General features: G+C 45.0%; 2 protein-coding genes across 3 annotated transcripts in view; one reads left to right on the top strand and one right to left on the bottom strand.

The window, feature by feature from the left end:
- The window catches only part of LOC105938569 (cyclin-dependent kinase 17), a 42,126-nt gene extending 38,390 nt beyond the window's left edge, over positions 1 to 3,736 (top strand). Inside the window, exon 17 of the mRNA XM_012880361.3 lies at positions 2,629 to 3,736. Within this exon, the coding sequence (XP_012735815.2) occupies positions 2,629 to 2,666 (38 nt within the window). The 3' untranslated portion in view covers positions 2,667 to 3,736. The remainder of the gene's footprint in view (positions 1 to 2,628) is intronic.
- A 1,186-nt stretch (positions 3,737 to 4,922) lies between these two features.
- Positions 4,923 to 13,024, bottom strand: LOC105938570 (ETS transcription factor ELK3). 2 transcript variants are annotated; one of them, XM_036147724.1, is made up of 5 exons: positions 12,721 to 13,024; positions 10,222 to 10,430; positions 9,304 to 10,104; positions 6,337 to 6,459; positions 4,923 to 5,628 (listed from the first exon to the last, which is right to left on the bottom strand). In XM_036147724.1, exons 2-5 carry the CDS (start codon positions 10,426 to 10,428, stop codon positions 5,530 to 5,532), a joined length of 1,230 nt encoding a protein of 409 aa, XP_036003617.1. In that variant the 5' UTR covers positions 10,429 to 10,430; positions 12,721 to 13,024; the 3' UTR covers positions 4,923 to 5,529. The 2 variants fall into 2 exon arrangements, with proteins under 2 accessions (XP_036003617.1, XP_021163171.2); XM_021307496.2 differs by having other exon boundaries at positions 9,358 to 10,104; positions 12,721 to 13,021.
- Between the last annotated feature and the right edge of the window lie 5,494 nt (positions 13,025 to 18,518).

The raw sequence follows: 18,518 nt of genomic DNA on the forward strand, positions 1-18,518 counted from the left end.
GCAGAAACACAGATGGTAGTTAAATAAGTGCTAAATATAACACATGCCTAGTTAGCATGCTGACCACAGCTGATCACACAACATTAATGCGGACCACCGGTCGCCCCAACATCAGCAATACGTTTAATGTATTAAATTATTAAAGGGAACTTTAATTTCTTAAGCTGTCAGAATTCCTCATGAAGGCCAGGGTGTCGGTCCTTCAGATGTTTGGCCAGCTTTGTTCTGCTGCTTGACTCTGCTGCCACCGCTTTAAAGCATTGTTTGCACGCTGGCTTGTCAGGATCTTTGGATTTCCTTTGTTCGTTTGCCTCGTATGCTAAAATATTTAGTATCGACACCGTGACAAATTAGCGTCGTATCCGGATACAGCGTTGGAGTATGGATACATTCAGAGTGTGGATACTTTTGACGGCCCTAGTTACAGAGCCCTGCAGAGCTGCTCGTACCACTGCAGAGGTTCAGTACATTTTGTCACGTTACAACCACTAACTGTAGTGCATTTTATTTGACATTTTGTAGAAGACCAAGGCAACATAGTGAGGTGTTTCTTTTCATGGTGGTATTTCTTATCGAAACCCTATCCTGAGTTACGCAGTCAATACTCTGTAAAACCTTTGTTCACTGGAGTTACAGCTTTTGGAGGAAGTCTTTACCAGCTTTGCTATAAATGTCCAGATTATATTCAGCTCTGGACTTTGACTGGTCTTTTCTAACATGGATACGCTTCGATTCCAACGCTTTCTATTATCGCCCTGACTGGATGTCTAGTCTTGAATCTTTTGCAGCCTCCTAAAGAACATCCTGAAGGAATTTTCCCAGCTTCCTGTATGTTTAGGCAGACGTTTCAGACTTGCAGCCAATGGCAGCTTTTCCTGTTAATCCTGAACAAACGGAGAAGGTTTCATGTTGTTTTACAGTTTTTTACGTTGGGGTAATATGCTACTTGACTAACAAAACATGTCAATCACCAGGGCATAAATACAATTTAAGACCTAATGTAACATTTGGGTTTTGATGGGAGATTGTCAGCAGGCCAGCTGTTATTTCACCCCAAGCCAGTCATATTCGTGCCATTCTGGTACACAATGGTACACAACCATGCATCAAAGGGACGAGTTGATGCCTGCTTGAACAGACTGTGATTTTAAAATGATCTTCCTCTTGGCCTTCTCTAAGGAAATGTTTGTTAAACGTGACTCCAGTAAGTAAAATCTACCAGAATGACGTCGCTTAGAGTTGTTTTGGTCCGTATTTCACAAGAGTCGGCTTTTCTCTGTGGGAATCAGTTATAGCTTATGGTTTGTAATGTAGTTTATAATCATTTAAACGAGAGATTCAAATACTTTTATAGTTACGTTACCTGGCTACCGCGATAAATGACTCGCATAGAAATAGGTACGTGGGTGTGGAGGGGTTGGTTTAGGGGTCCAAAGCAGATTAGCTAAGCATTAAGTTTTAGGTTTTCAGAAAGAGCATGCCTCCTTTATGTCTCATTGCTTCAAAGTCCTGCAGCAGTTTTAGATGGGATCAAACGTGTTTGTAAAGCTGAATGAATATCGGTGTAGAGGTTTATTTAGCTATGCTCTGCCGCTCTATGCACTGTTTGCGGTGTTGATTAAGGCACAGGACTCATCAGCCGTTAGAAATGGAGAGATTTTAGAGCTACACATGTATTTTTATTGGCATAATAACCACTGACGCGTAGTTTATACACGTTTCAATATTTGATATTTAGCATAAATTAGCATAAAATTATTGGGGAAAAAAGATCCTACACAAATATAAAATATTTGTATAGTTTAATGCATACAATTTTTATTTTTATTTATTTTTTTAGTCCTGCTCAGAGCAATAATAATAAAAAATATTATAATGGCCGTTATATATAAAAAAAAAAAACGCTTATTATATTATTATCCGAAAAAGATAATTATTTCCTTCATCAGAGGAGAAAGTTTTTCAAACAAACCCGAGGAACAGTAATTGCTCCCTTTGTTGAATCACTTTTTAACGGTAATGAGCCACTTTCTTTCTGCAGAAGCTAAGTTCAGTGTCGCCTGACTCGCCCCGGTCCGAAAACACTCCTGGCTGACGGCAGGAAGTAGCAATAGTAGCATAGCATCTATAGACTGGGTTACTGCTTTTGAACCCCCATATTGTATGTTCTTTCTATATAAATTTGCAAAATTTTGTTAACATTCTTAATGGATTTTATCTAAGTGCTGTTTGTACTATTTGTTTTATTTTAAATTCATTAATTTAAGTTTTACGGATAGCAGACCTTACTATAGCTTGGTTAACATGCTTATGATAATCTCTGAGTCTCCACGGTGAGCGTCACACTAGCCTGGCATCTGTGTGAAACAGGCTCAGGCCTTAAACCGACCCACAAACCTATGAGTATCATAACATAAAACAAAGCAAGCTGCATTTTTAGATTTTATTTTATTTTTATTGTTTTTTTTTTGTTTACCCTGATCATTTTCCTTGTCTCCGGTGTTTTTAAACCGATGCTCCAAACCCAACGGCTGCAGGAAATCCCAGCGTCTGCCTTTGAAAAACATCTGCTTCAAATCACAGAAACCAAGTTTTTTAATCGGGCCTTTTCCTTTTTCCCTCCACCAGGCAACGGAAAGAACAGAAGACAAAGCATGCTGTTTTAGAAAGCTCTGGACTGGACTGTTGTTTTATCTTTGGACGAGAAGGAGCTCCATGCAGACGGATCGGTTCCCAGAGACGGACGGACGGACGGACGTGTTGAAACGATCGTCATCACCCCGCCGCGCCTCCAAAATAGCGGGGAGACGTACCTGTCCACAGTACAGCCCCCCCACTCCTCCTCCTCCTCCTCCTCACTGCTCCATGCTTCTCCTCCAGGTTTAGTCTGAGCCTGGCTCCAATAAGAGACGTTTATTTACTGTACATTTATATTTATTGAGAGACGAACTTGCTGCTAAATCCAACTACTGTTTTGAATCCTAACTGGCTCAGTCACTTTAATGAATACATGCCATGTGTATAGATTTTTAACTTTTTTGTCTCATTTTTGAGTTTTGAAGTGGTGTATATATTTTTTGTCTTTTATTAGTTTCTTTTTTTTTAATTTTTTTTTGCTCACGTTCGCTCCACCTTCAAAGCTCCTTGTTGTGCGTCTGCGGCTCGCGGACGCAGAGTGATGTTTCTGTAGCAGCTCAGAGGTCACATGTTCTGTCATAAATGGTGCTGCATAAATCATCTGTGACCGTTTGCTCCCAAGACTTCGTGGGGCCACGTTACATAAAGCAACCGATCGCCCTCGACTGGAAGACGATACGCGGGCAGTGCTGCAAAGCTCCTGGCGCATCCTAGGATGCTGGGGGGGGGGTCTCAGTCCTGGCCCAACAAACCAGAGCAGGGATAAAGGAGTCGGGGAACGTGGGCGTTACTGGAGGGGGAACCTGAGCGGAAACACCTCAATGTTCTACTTTATTGTGGGAGTCCTGTGAGTTTCCGTTTGCTGCCTCCATCTCCGTGCTTCATGCCTGCTGTCGTTGTGCGACGAGGCACCAGGTCCGCCCCAGTGAGTCCGGTCTCACCTTCAGTCTACCAGTGTTACATGTTTTCTAGGATATTCTTTAACTTTAGTTGTGAATAACAGTGTGGGATTTTGTTGCAGATGTCCCTCCCCATATTTGACTCTTTTTTTTTTTTTTTTTTCCAGAGTAAAAGAAATTAAATTTAAAGTTTAAACAAAGATTTTCGTTTTGCCTTTTTAATATCAGCTGATGTTTACCTGAAAGTGTTTGTTTCTCACCTCTTGTAACGCTAAACTAGAACCATGGATGCATGTGAATGGGATTTTATGTCAATAAGCAAGACAAAGGACAAGAGGGGGGAAAAAAAGAGGAAAAAGTGTGACAGGCAGTAGCGTTTCGCCTCCTTAAATCTGACGCACAGATCCACAGCTCAGCTAGCCTCAGCTGTTGAGACATAGAGCCAAATTGAGTCTGGTTTAAAGTTTGCCACGAGTTCAATGTTGATTTAAGAGTTTGACATTAGTGCTCTGGTCCGATGACACCAAAACTGAACTTTTTCGGCCAATGTGCAAAACGCTGTTTGGTGGGAAAACTAATATCCCGAACGCATCTCCACTATAAAACATGGTGGTGGTGGTGGCATGCTGTGGGGATGCTTTTCTTCTGTAGCGGCAGGGAAAAACTTCAGAGCTTATGGGACAATATATGGAGCTAAATGCAGGACAGTCCTGGAAGAAAACCTGTTTAGGTGCTGCAAAACACTTAAAGGCTCCACATCTGATTCTGCACCAATTCTAACCACCAGTGAGGAGTTTATTTTGACCTGTAAGCCCCGCCCCCAACTGTTTTTCCCCCCTCAACCCTAAGCATCAAGGTCCTGCATAATCCTCTGGAGGAAACAACTCTTCATCGAGGGACTTCTCTTCGTTTCGTCTGACATAAATGGCGTCTCGGGTAAATTATACTTTCTAACGGGAACGGTCAACACTTACACGCATGCCATGCTGGCAGAGAAAGTTGTCCCAGATTATCCCCAGTTCGCCGCTTATTCCTACAAAAAAAACAAGCCTTGTTCGATCATGCAATCACTTAGTCAGTTATCAAATTACACTGTTATATACAACTAATATATTGCGTAAAAAGGATTTTTCTTTATCAGACAGAATAAATTCTGGTATAGCTTCTTTAGGAGTGGAGTGGAGGTTCAGAAGTCTCTGTGATGGCAGCAAAAGAGGAGACTGCAAAATACTGATGGGTCAGGCGGACTATATGCAAACCATGTATCATTTTCCTTCTGATTTACAAATATGTTCTGCTTTGTGCTGGTCTATCCTCTAAAATCTCCAAGTTAAAGGGGTGTCATTACTTTAGCAATGCACTGTAAAAAAGAAAAAAAGAAATTCATGCATTCAATGCCTCATTTATTGGAAATGACTTTTTTTTTTTTACAATACAAAACATATACAGAATGCATAACTGTATGCCAAGTCCAGTATAAAAAAAGTACATGACTGTTACAAAAAGGGTTTTATTGATTAGAAATCTCGTCTTCATTAAAAAGATAAAGCAAAAAAAAAAAACAACAATAAGGCACAGCTGGTACTATCTGGAAAGCATAGTGCATACGTTACATTACCACATGAGTGAAACCAGAAGTTTCACTTTGTAAAGAGAGGGAAAAAAAATAAAGAAGCTTTTGTACAAGATTACAAAAAACAAAACACTAATTTCTGCAGAGAATGAGCCTGTCCATGTCCAGAATGTGCTGTTCCTTTACCGCGGACGTCTCTCAGACTGTATGGCTTTTACACAAGTGCTTTCAAACAACTAGAATCTGCAGCAACTCGAGTGCAAAACGGTGTGAGGTCAAGTCTCTCTCTACTTTTTTTTTTTTCTTTTTGTTGAAGCAGAATTTGAACATGAAACCTGCAGACGATTGGCGACGGGGGGGGGGGGAAACCTGAAGCGCCGGATGATGCCGGGAGGCTTTTCCACCAGAAAGACCCCTGGATCAGGACTTGTGGGAGGCGGGGGACAGGAGCAGGGAGGAGGGTGTTCCTTCCAGGCTTGGGAGGGGGACAGGCATGTGTCCGTTGATTAGGCTGGGGAACTGCGGAGGGAAGAGAGAGTTAGGCGGGTGGCTGCTTTCCGGTGAGGAACTGCAGCATTGTCACTGCTCTGCTTTCCTGTGTTTTCTCTCTCTCTCTCTGATTTTTAATCCATTGTGCCTCTTCCTTCCTTCCTTCTCGTCTTTGTAACCTTAAGCCCCGCGTCTGAGTGAGGAGTCTGTATTATTTTGCATCCACTGTGTGTGTGTGTGCAGAGGTAGCGTCTGTGTGCGTGTTTCAGACGTGAGGAGCAGCTCTCAAACCAGTCCACCCTGTTTCAGGCCGGCTCCCCTGGGCTCAAACAGGAAGTATTCACAGGATTTCCTCTCCCTCTCACCAGCTCTGAAACAGGACACCTCCGCAGGACCTGCTCGCAAAGTCTCAACTTGTTTTCTCGGCTCTTTGCCGTCTGCCGCTTTGCAAGTCACAAAACAAACACTTTTTTTTTTATTTTATTTTTTTTTTTTATAAAAGCAAAGACCTAAAAAGCAGAAGAAATCTCTTCAAAACCATCTTTTTTTTTTTTTTTGCAGAAGCACGTGTGTCTTTTTTTTTTTTTCTTTTTTTTTTTGCCAGCATGCCACTTCCTCCTCCGCCTCGCGACGAGGACTTCCAGTAAACAATCATTTTCTCTGCGCGCACCGTTCTGCTATTTCGGGCCCTTTTATCTGCCGCCATCCGGCCGCACCTGCGTGCGCCGGGCTCCTTACCTGGAAGAGGGAGCCGTGGCCCTGCAGCCGGGCGGGGCTCAGAGGGGCGACGGGGCTCAGGCTGCTCCAGAAGTGGATCCCCGACAGCAGCGGACTGTGAGCCAGCAGCAGACCCGACGGAGTCTGCGGACGACATAGGAAGGAGGGGAGGGGAGGAAGGGGGGGAGAACCAGTTAATAAAACCTTTTCCTGAGACTGAAGCAGAAGCAGGGCTGGAGAAATGTTGCTCTGAGGGGGTTTAATAATGCGAAACACGCTGAGACGGTAAATGGATGCGCTTTGGCGTTTGGAAAAACAAACTGAAGGGAGCAGGAAGGAAGTCTGTGGTTTCTCCTCCTGGATGCAGGGTTGGGGGGGGGGGGGGGGTGATCTTTAAGAGAGAAAACATATGAGATCAATTTCTGCATCTATCCCCCCCCTCCCCCACCAAAGTTTCCCTGTGTCACCTCAGCGACGTGAGCCAGAGCTGCTCCCATTATTAATGGATTATTGGAGCATATGGCATCACTTAGGGACCCCCCCCCCCCTTTTTTTCTCTCTCTTTTACAGCCTGGACTTGCTGAAGATGTCGGTAAACTGCTCGTTTTCCTCTTATTTCTGCGCCCATAAGCGGTCCGTTTGGCAGGAGAACCATTAAAGCCTCTCTTGACGGGCCCAGGCCCTCTGATGTGGATGCTGCGTGATGGCAAAAAAAAAAAAACGGCTCCAAAAGCAAATATGTTGTTATTTAAAACACATGACCAAATATTAGCTGATGCTTGTGGGAGTCTGGACTCTTGCCACGGCCCAGAAACATGTCCGGCTTAGACAAATGTCGCCGAGCGACTCGTCGAGGAAGGCCTCGGTTATTTTATGGACCAACATCTGACCTGCTGCCACAAAGGCTCCTTACCTGTAGGGCGACGTTTTCTAAGACGCAGTTGAAATAAAACTGGACAAATGCTGCTTTAATCCAGCTGTGAAGTCTGTGCAAACCTCCTGTCATCGCTCAGATTTATTTCCCTTCTTAAAACCGCTGGAAAAAAGTTGGACTCAGCCGGCTTCAAGCAGCCGGGTCAGGTTTCGTTCAATTTCATGGCTATTAGTAATTATTTTAATGATCCGATACCACTATATCGGGTATATTTCACTAAGACGCTACCTTCCATTAATTATGCCCAAGAACACTGAATAACTTACTGGCTTATATTTGGCTTCTCTTCAGAAATCATTTCAAACCTATTTAACAAGACGTTAGAAATGACATTTCACTAAAAATGTTTAATAACTTCACTACGTGTAAATTACTTTATATATTATATTTTTACTGAATGGAATGTATAACTAACTAACCGTAATAACCAAAGTTGCATTTAACCTACTTCGTAACATACCTTTTATTTAACCTACATAATAGCTTAAATTAGGTTTAAATTCAATATTATTTAACTTGCGTAATAGTTTGATAAACTGTGTTTATTAAAACATAACTTATTGTGTTTCACTTAATAGCTTAGTATTAGCATTAGCATATTTATCTTACTGACAAAAATGGAGATTTTGTAACAAGTTTAGGAAAATAAACAAGAGTTGGTGTTTCTGATCTGCCAGGTGACCCCAGCGTCATTCCGCCTTTAGATTATCTGAACTTTAGATTATCTGAATTTTAGATTATTTGAATTGTAGATTTGCAGAACTTTAGATTAGTTGAATTTTAGATTATCTAAACTTTAGATTATCTCAATTTTAGATTATCTGAATTTTAGATTATCTGAATTTTAGATTAGCTGAACTTTAACGCCGCTGTACGTCTGTCCCTGAATCCTTCTATTTCTTAGGGACAGCTTTCAGTCCGTGACTGAAATACGTTTCTAGCCAAATCTCATATACACCAACGTTACCACGATGAAGACCCTAGTAGTGGAGAAAGTAGCCAGAAGATTTTGATTGGACTCGCTTAAATATGCTGTCGTCAGAAACTGGATTATCGTTTGGAGAGAAAAGAAAAAGGCTTGAATGAACGACGTATCAGACGTGATCTGGATGGAAAACCTAGACAAACTCAAGACCTTTTACGGCCTAGTTTAACATTGTCCAGGGACAACGGATGAGAAATAGCCTTTTGGCTAATTCTGGTGCATTTGCAGCAATGGTAATTAGTGTACTCTGTCCCTGTCAAATTAATAAAAATAAATAAAAATAAAACCTGTGGTTGGGCATCAGAACCAGCTAACTTTCCTGTGATCGGCTCTAAACGGCTTCAGCCAAGAAGGCTAAGAACTCCCATCTTATCCCATCTAAAAACACGTGTATGATGATGCCCTTAGATCAAGCTAAATAAAACACGCAATAGTCTACTAAATCCTTCCTTTTGTGTTGAATTAAGAAAATGTTTTTCCTGTTCTGAGGTCTTAGGGGAAAAAAGGAGGGAGGGGGGAATCGGTCAAAACTGGAAAGAGTAGGTCAGACTTCAAAGAAACCCCGGAAATGGATATCGGCCCGGAAAAGTTTGATCAGCGCATCCGTTCACATAGGACCGCTTTTTTATCCGTTCTATTTATTTATTTTTGGCTGGCAGAACGAGACAGAATCCAGTTTGACTTCAGGTACTGAAGGAGGGAAAGAGAAGGGCGTGGAAAACATGTCGGGACACGTTAGAGGTGAAGGCAGCTCCAGAGATCCCACAGCACCTCACACACACACCAGCAGATAATCAGCCGCACTGATTCTCATTATCCTGACAGAAATTGAGTGACGGGGGTTTCTGGGCTGAAATGATTTTTAGCGACCCTGTTTTGGCCCTCAGCGCTCGCCGTTATTCGCCTCCCCTATCCGTGGCTTTAACGCTGCGTCACTTCCGTCTGAGCCTCCGCGAGGCTGGCAGACACCTGTGGGGCGTCTGACATTATCGAGTCGGGATTTTCCTAAACTCTTAACCCTGTGACTCACGTCTACCAATCAGGAAACGGCGTCACTTTGCTCGCTCACCGAGCTTCCTGGTGGGCCCCTCCTAACGCGGCTGTCTGTGGCCGGGCGCCTCACCTGTGCCGTGAAGAAGGCGGGAGTGAGGGAGCCGGACGGCAGCGCCGGGCTGTTGAGGGCGATGGAGCCGATGTCGCTCCCCGCCAGGAGCAGGGACGGGCTGGAGATCTCCAGGGCCTTGGGCTTTTTGCTTTTGGGTGGGAGTCCATCTCCTCGCTCGCCGCCGCTCCTCCCACTGCTGCTCCTCTTCTCAGGAGGCTGCAGGGCTCGCTCCCTGTGCCCCGAGGAGAGGTTGAGGGGCTGAGCGCTCTGGTCCGAGTCCTCCTCCTCGTCCTCCTTCTTGACGGAGGGGCTCCAGCTTCGTCCCGGCGGGGAGGACGGGGAGCGCGACTGCGTCGGGGGTCCGGAAGCCCCGGGGGAGCCGTAGGACTCCGACTTGACGGCGGGAGGGGAGCTCCTCCCGGTGGCGTTGGCGCCGAAGCGGATGACGGAGCGCGGCTCCTCCTGGCGCTCGCGCAGGCCCCTCTGCAGGGAGCCGATGCTGAAGGACGAGTAGAGGCCCGAGTGGAGGTAGTCCCGTTGGCACTGCCGCGCCCCCAGGGCCGCCAGGGTCCTCCTCTGGGCCTCCTCCTCGCTGTCCTCCTCTTCCTCCGTCTCAGCCTCCAGCTCGGGGGCCTCGCCGTCCTGCAGGGGGAACCTGCCGGCGGCTAGGCCCATCTCCACCGCCTGCGGGTCCATCTTCAGGATCTCGGGGAAGGAGACGAACTTGTAGACGAACTTCTGGCCGATCACCTTTTTGATGATGTTCTGCAACACAAGCGACGAAGGGCAGAGAGAGAAAGTCAGCCGAGGGAGAGGAAAAGTAGACGGGCTCAGAGAGCGCGTCGTCGTCGGTTACGAGAAACGGGAGGCGGCCGAAGGAACCTTGTCGTAGTAGTAGCGCAGCGCCCTGCTCAGCTTGTCGTAGTTCATGTTGGTCTTGTTCTTGCGCAGCCCCCACAGCTTGGCCACCTCCTCGGACTTGAGGAGCTTGAACTCGCCGTCGGTGGACGTCCAGCAGATCAGGTGCTTGTGGCTCTGGTCGAGCAGCAGCTGCAGCAGGAACTGCCACAGGGTGATGGCGCTGTCCATACCTGCAGCGGGGCGGAGGGCACACATTCTCTGGTTCAAATGTATTCCTGGCAACATGTTCAGCTGCATGCAGGCTGAACCTCAGGAGGGGAGGGGGGGGGTCATGAATAGAACAGTGTGTGTAAAAGAATATGGTGTAATGCAGAAGCAGCAGCAGCAGCAGCAGCAGGAGGAGGAGGAGGAACAACAGCTCAAGCCAGAAATATGCTGCGGTTCAAGCTGGCCGGCTCTCCACAGGAAGCATGACGGGCCCAGGGTGGGTTATTCCTTTAATGGAGGAATGTGCAGCCTCCGAGCTCCCGCCTGCCAACCGGGCGGCTTTCTGTCCCCGACAGCTCCACCGCGCAGAGCTCCAGCATCCCGTCTTTGCTCCAGCTCTCACAGAGAGCGGCACCGGTGTGGAGCGAGGAGCCCCCACGGAGGATCCATGGGGGGAAAAAACGGCGCCTCTTCCTGTCACAGTCGGAGAAAACGTGTTCAGGAGGGATTATCGTCGGCGCATCATGGTGACGCGGAAGAAAGGCGATGCCTTGGGGGGGGGGGTCACCGCTGCCAGCTGGTGATTGAAACTTTGACTAGGCCGCGGCTCTGCTACCTTAAACTTGTTCAGGGCTGCAAACGATACCTGCCTGGCCTTCAGTAAAAAAAACCTAAAACTTCTGATTAACGTCGAAGGAAATTTGGTTTCATTTTCAAAGAACCGCCGTTTTTTTTCTTCTATTTTTAGGTTTTGAAATGAAAGCTAAGCTGATCCAACATATTTAGTTGTCTGAATCCAATGAAAGAAGGGAAAAGCTGCTTAGTTCCTTCTTATATCTATAGTTAAAAACATTAGTAGGCTCGTTATCACTTAAGCCAAAGTTATCAGGAGCCGTTGTGGAAGGTCCAGAGGTTTAGACCCCTGGACTAGACTGACCATAACACACAGAGGTGCTTTAATATGAACCGTTCCATTGGAGCTCCGGGTCCTAATTAACCCCGTTTTTTGTTTTTTTTATCTCCACCCATCACCTCTGACCAGCTTCCCTGTCCCTGTGGGGCAAAACCGTTCCCACAGCATCCTGCTGCCACCACCGGGAATTGGCCACGCTTGACTTTTAATTATTACAGATTTCAAACCTAGGCATCCTTTCCGTTGTTATGCTGGACACCAACGGATGAGGAACGCCAGAAACCCCCCCCGTGACAAGAAGGCGGCTTTCAGACCGCGTCCAGGGGAGGGCCGGGACCGGTTTCCGACACGAGTTAAAGCCCCAGCGTCTCCTGTCCGCCATGTGAGACCACAAAGCTGTCAAAGTCAGGACTTCCTCCCATTCTACTCCCAAGGACAAATGGTGAGGTGAGGGGATCCCACAGCAGGGGGTGCGTTTCCCCGCTACCGGCCACACTTCCCACCGCGGTCCCACAGGACACGGGTCAAGAGACATCGCATCATTGTCCCGTCCTCTGGGGGGGGGGGGGGTCCGCCCAGTGACCCCCCTCTCAACCTGGACTTCACCTTGGGCTGCTGGGCAGAGACAAAGCAAAGCAGGTACAGCAGGCGTGTTGCACAGACTGTTCAACCTGCAGACATCTCCTCTGCTCCTTCTAGGAACATCGCTGCTGTCTTCTAGGAGGGGAGGATGAGGAGGATGAGGAGTCCTGCTGCTGATGCTCGGAGGAAGAGGTCTCTCTGAGGGAGCACAAAGCCACGCTTGTGTGTTGGCTGAGCTGAAAACTCCTAATGAGATTAGATGGTGTATGCAGACATTACTTAGCCATGACCAAATCTGCTCTCTTCCTGTTCACACACACACACACACACACACACACACACACACACACACACACACACACACACACACTGAACCAGAAGAGCCGCCACAGATCTCCTCGCAGAGCAGATCTGTCCAACACAACCTCAGAGGGGCAGCAGGAGGTGTTTCTCTCCATCCTCCTGTCCCACACTGACTCATTCTCAAGATGTTGCCCGGCCGGACCGGAAGCAGGCGCCGCGTCCGGGACTCAAATCTCTCCTTCTACTAGCCGGAACTCCAGAACTTCGCTATTTCTTTCTTTCTTTCTTTCTCCGAAGTTCAGCCTTGAAAGCAGAAGCTCCTCAGCCGCGACACTTTCTGATAAAGCAGAGAGCACCGCGGAGCCCTCCTCCTCCTCCTCCTTCCTCCCCCTGTCTGCATTGTGCAGATCGGTACAGACCTCCTGGTAGCCAACAAAGCCCCCCTTTGTGTCAAGAGAAAAAAAAAAGAGAAAAGAAAGAGAAAGGAAAAAGGGGGCAGCTTAGATTTACTTTACCTGCGATCTCCGGGCTGGGTCTCTTCACTCCGCGAAACTTTTTACGTCGAAGCCTGTGCGCTCCCCTGTTTTTCCATGCTGACTCCTGGTCTGCACGGTTGTGCTGCGCTGAAATCGGATCCTGGGCTTTTTCTTTCTCAGAGCAGGAAGTTGGAGCAGGCAGACGCAGAGCCGGCTCACTTCCTCTCCCCTCCGATTCCCCAGGCAGCTAGCCGTCTGTGTAAACACACTTTTCCTCCCCTCCTCGGCGGCCAGCAGTGGGCCTACCCTCTGTCGGCACACATGCTGGCGGAAACTCCTACAGTCCTTGAACTCGCATCGCCGGGGACCGTTGTGATGCCTTCAGGGACGCCTCGTTGGCTTCAAACCCCCACACTCATTGTGACGGGGGCAAAGTCACGCGGTTTACTGCTATAAATTATGCAAGCGACCGTTCATGAGCTGTCCTCACACTGATTCATCCAATCTAACCACTTCTCCCTTCTTTGGACTAGTTTTGACCTGCTTTCGCTGAAGTAATAGTTCATTAACGCGCCAATGCAGGTGTTTTGTTAAAGGCAACAGGGCTTTCTGCCCTGGGCAGCACTGGCATGGGGGAGCACCTCACTAGCTGTGTTTACATGGACACAAGTAATCACAATAAAGAGCCGATCAGATTAAATTTGTGTCTGATTAAATTTGTAAACACACCAATGCAATCTTGTGATAGGGTTAAAGACGTTTAACTCCTCCCGGCCAGTAGGTGGCAGACTCGCGCGCACCGGTTCTCGTTCCAACTTTCAACTGTGCTGTTTGCCAACCAGCTGATCAGAAACACGTTTTGTTATACTGGGTAAAATTGTCCTGAAAGTAGTAAATACATTGTGTGTTCACAAAAAGGAAGTTAAAAATAATTCTCTGTAGGAACTGCAGGCCTGTAAAAAGTCTTAACCAATCTGTGCCGTTCTGTCCGAATAGCAGGGATTTTTCAGCGTTTTGTTCCTGCTCTCATTCCCGTCTGTCCCTCAAGTTATGGGGGTATCAACTTATCTCACATGCCAGTCATTCTGACGCACTCGGGTAACGCCAGTGTCCACGCTTGTTCCTTTTTAGTTTCCGCTTTCTGGCTTCACGTGTTTATTTAACCAGTTAGCTTAGCGGCTAGGTTAGCGGCTAGGTTAGCGGTTAGCTGTTCATTGTAGCTCCGCTGCTCTCACTGTAGATTTTGAACATGGCTGAGAGTCACAAGAAGTGAACCACGTTCATGTTTATGAGAAGAAGAGGAAGGCGGAAGAGGAAGGTAAGTCGGTCTTGCACATGCCCAGTTATTCAAAGGGGGACTTGTGGAAACTTCTGGAAAAATCGTCAACCCTAGCTTTTCAGTCACCACCAATACTCAAAAGTTTTGCTTCTTTTTCTGTTTGTTTTTTATGGTCAATTTGAATCTAAGAAATGTAACGCAGAGAAGAAGCCATGTCTCAACGCTATCACAGAGGCACTACAATCTGGCAATACCTGAGCTCTGTCTCACGTGACCTTAACCTTCTATTCCTATTGGTGCAGAATTATTTTGGTGGCATCTTAACCAGAGGTACGTATTTATATATTTTGGACCTGTCAAAATTTATGAAACAGCTCAATCGGAATGAAATTGTATCGGGTGAGACGGGTGTTTTTTTTTGCCGATCTTTAATTCAAACAACGTCCATCTAGACCCTTTTTTCAACCATGTCATTTTGGATTGGGCCATATGTCTCTAATCCTGTAACACAGGGAGACTAACAGCATATCGTTAAGCCTGTAGCTTTATTAGCGACAGTAGTAACGCCTCACCAGTTCTTAGAACCTGAGTTCATTCTGGCCACTCAGAAGACACAGAACCAACACACTTCTGCGTTTGTTTGTTTACGTAGTTGTTTGAATATGAATGTTCAATAAAGTTTTAAAAAGAATACTTTCGGAATTTTTGTGCAACTTCCTTTATGGTTTTAAGTGAAATCTGAGGAGCCCCTATAGTGTTTTATGACTTGAAGTAAAGCTCCAAACAGTGTTCTGACAAGGAAGGGCATTCTCAGATGAAGCCCTGGGTCCGTAGGTTGATGCATATGCCGGCTGAAGTCAGAGTTATGCAAGTTTGCACACTGGATATCAAAATTTATGTTTAATGTTTGTGCTGTATCCTAACTATTTGAATTTGATGAAACGTCTGCTTAACAGCAAAAACAAAACAATTCAGGTTTTTATGTAATTGTAAATTAATTCAGGCAGAAAAGTATAATAATAACCAAACAATGGCGATAAGTAATTATTATTTACGTACTCCTATATTATTTCACTATAAGGTAGTCCAGTCAAGCAGTCTTAATGCAGAGTAGCGAGAATCCCTAAAACTGGCACCGCCCTCTCCACACCCAGTGTCTCTATAGTTTGACAATGTCAGTTTCAGGTAATAATTTTATAAATGTATACACTTTAGCATGTATTATTATACATGTTTAGACTTTTGACTGATTTTACCAGGTTTTTGACAGTAAATATTCCTAAGTCATTTAAATAAAGGCGTAGAATAGAGCAGGGCTACCATTGGTTTACAAAATACATTTATTTCAAGCACATTTATTGTAAAAACTTCTGCTGTCTCCATTCTACGTCGCTTTATTCAGGTTGTTTAAAACAGACATTTATTGCAAAGAAATATTTTCACATGATGTAGATTTAGCTCTTCAGAAAGCAGCCACTGCAAAGTTTTAAACGTCATGCCACGATGAGCTTTTGTAATCGGTCACCTTTAGCATTTTATCAGCAGGGGGCACTGCTGAGCACTTGCGGCCTCCAGTTCACAACTGAAACGTGTTCCAGCTTCACAGCTTCACACAAAGCTTCATAGGTGTTGAAGCAGCATCACAGGGCCTGGCCTGCTGGAGACTCTGCAGATAAGTGGTACCAGTTTGACTCCATCCTGCTTGTCAAGACCAGAGCACCGAGAGAGGGAAGCTGCTTATTTTGACAGTTGGCCATTTAGTTTGAGCTACTTCCTCTCATTTTTGGTCTCCGTGCTACAAAACAGGTTTGAGATCTGACTTAACTAATGCTAACGTTGGAGATTGTGCTAAAGTTACGCGTTAAAAGTCACCCCATGTGAACGGTTACTCACTCTGGATTATGTATGTTTTCACGTGGAGGAGGGCCGAATATAATTTATTAAGTCCTCCAGCGAAATTATTAAAGCATGGATGAAACAAATATTTTTGCCTTCACAATTTTTCCTCAATTAATTACAGCAGTTTACAATTGTCAATAAATAAATAAATAAATTAAATGCTCGTTTTACTGTCTCCAGCAGGCAGAGATGTTCTGCTCATAAACCTGTTAATTTATATCAAGGACATGTTTACAGATTTTAATGAAAAAAGTAGTTGAGTCAAGTTTCTAATGCTATGCTTTTTTTTAATGAAATCTCTGTGGAGGATTCAACATCGTGGTGAAATAAGAAAAAAAAACAAGATGGCTGTCTGTTTGGCCTTTTCATATTCATAAGGCACTGATAAGTTAAGAGGTGTTGCTTTGCTTTGACCTCTACTCTACAAACTAGGTTTCCATCAGTAGTTACCATGGCAACAGTTCAAAGTGAGATGTGAAACAGCTTTAGTGATATTAAAAATCCTGAAAATGAACTTGAAGTTACCTTGATAAATCCCTAATCAGGAAAACAGGACGGGGCCAAATTGCCACTCTTCAGACCTAATGAGGATCATCACGGCTGACCTGCCCTCCATGCAGGACCTGTACAGGTCTAGGGTCAGGAAAGGGGCCGCTAACATCTCTGCAGACCCCATACATCACCTGCACACAAACTCTGTGGACGTTTACCCTCAGGTTGGCGCTATAGAGCGCTATTTACAAAAACCAGAGAGATAGTTTCTTCCTCCAGGCTGTCCCTCTGATTTACGCAGAGAGCACAGCCTGTGGTCAGCTACTCTACTTCGAAATAAAATCAACACATTTGCACCATATTAACCTAAATATTGTATATACACATGTCGTTTTTTTAATCAATAATTTCATTTCCTGGAAAGTTGATCATCATTCTGATCCAGCTTCATAGTACGGACAGGAGGGAAGAGCCATTTGTTGTTTTTGTTTTTTTTGTAAGTTTGTTGATGTTTTTTCTATAACTTTGACATCATTGGCTAATCTATTCATGTAGTAATCTTTTCCCTCTTTGACTTTTACATAAATGTCTTAATATTTGTACATCCAGTCAGTAGGAATGATCAGTGTTCTGTAAGAACTGAATACTGCGGGGTGACTGTTGATGATAAAATGATTGTCTCCCTCTCATCTTATGGTTCTGGTGTTTTGTTCTTAAGAAGTCCGGACTGCATTCCTCCATCTCAAGTCCAGAATCCTACATATTCTGAGGGATTCTTTAAAAACACACTTGGAGATTCATGAAACCTGAACTGTGCTGTGTTTTACTGCTGTCTTGGCATTTGGACCACCTTAGATTGAGATAATTGTGATTAGCGCAATTTGTGGGCAGGTCCAACCTGGACTGAATAAGTCTCTGCTCCTAAAGATACTTTTACAAGGTGTTTGGTGAAACCTCCACTTTATATGCGAAAACAGGGAATTCTGAGCCGACTTAAAAAAATATTGTTGGTTGTATGCAGGGCTGGCCCAGGGTGCAACTGAAGCATAACCACCAGCAAAAGATTTGAGGCTGACACGAATCTTGCTCCAGACTACCTTTTACTATTTTTATAGAAGCATTTCATGAGTCAGGTTGCTACTACCGGTGGTCAGATGAAATGCAGTGAATTGCAAAGTTAGTAAAAATGATGTGACTTCTGAATCTGAAACAGAGATAAGCGTGTAAGAACCTGCTTGTGTAATTTCAAGAATAAATGGGCAGCTGATGTCAGTCTCTTGTGCTGATTGAATAAGAAGAGCAGAATAGATGCTCTAGGAACAAGTGGCCTGGTTGCCTCAAAGAAAATACTTGACTTGGTCCTTTTTTTTTGCATCAAATGGACGTCACAGGCAAGGATGCAGTCTGTCAGTTTTCAGCAGTCAGCTGAACAGTTGCCTACTCCCTACAGCTAACATCCCCACTCCATCTCATAGTTTTCTGTGTGCACCTTCTATTTTTTTTTTTTTTATAACTTATCACTTCTCATTTTTTTGCCCCTTTTTTTTGTTTGCTTTGTGTTTCCTACACCAATCACCAAAGTAAGTTCCTAGTCTAGTAAAATGTCTCCTTGTTATGGTGCCTGGCAATGAAGTGTTTCTGATTCCGATTCCAAAACGGCTGCGAGTCAGAGAGCACCTTAATCAACCACCAATGGGCCGATCAAGAACTTCAAGGACAGAGGTTCTGTGGACTTCTTAAAATCAGACGCTGAAAAGGGAGAGAGGAGGAGCGAAAAGAGACGGGGCAAAGAGCTTATGGCTGGGCAAAAGAGGAAAAGAATCAGTTGATTTTCCCGGAAGTGATCGTGTTGCCACCACTGCAGAACTTACTCAGGAATGGCAGCAAGCTGGTGTGAGTGTTTCTGGATACTAGCCTGGCGTATACAACAAACTATTAGTCTCTGTTGGACGCCAGAAGTTCTACTGGAAGAATCTAGGATTGGACTGCAGTATTTATTTATTTATTTTTATATAAATCTGGAAACAGGACTGTCTGCAGAAGAGAAGTTGGATGCTGCCTCTGGCTTATTCGGTTATTTTATCTTTAAATCACTGGCAAGACTAAAAAACAGTATCAATACATCGTCCAAAAGCAAATCTGCCCAAGGACAGAGGAGCGATTTGGT

This window comes from Fundulus heteroclitus, chromosome 2, assembly GCF_011125445.2.
Source record: "Fundulus heteroclitus isolate FHET01 chromosome 2, MU-UCD_Fhet_4.1, whole genome shotgun sequence".
Classification (NCBI taxonomy): domain Eukaryota; kingdom Metazoa; phylum Chordata; class Actinopteri; order Cyprinodontiformes; family Fundulidae; genus Fundulus; species Fundulus heteroclitus.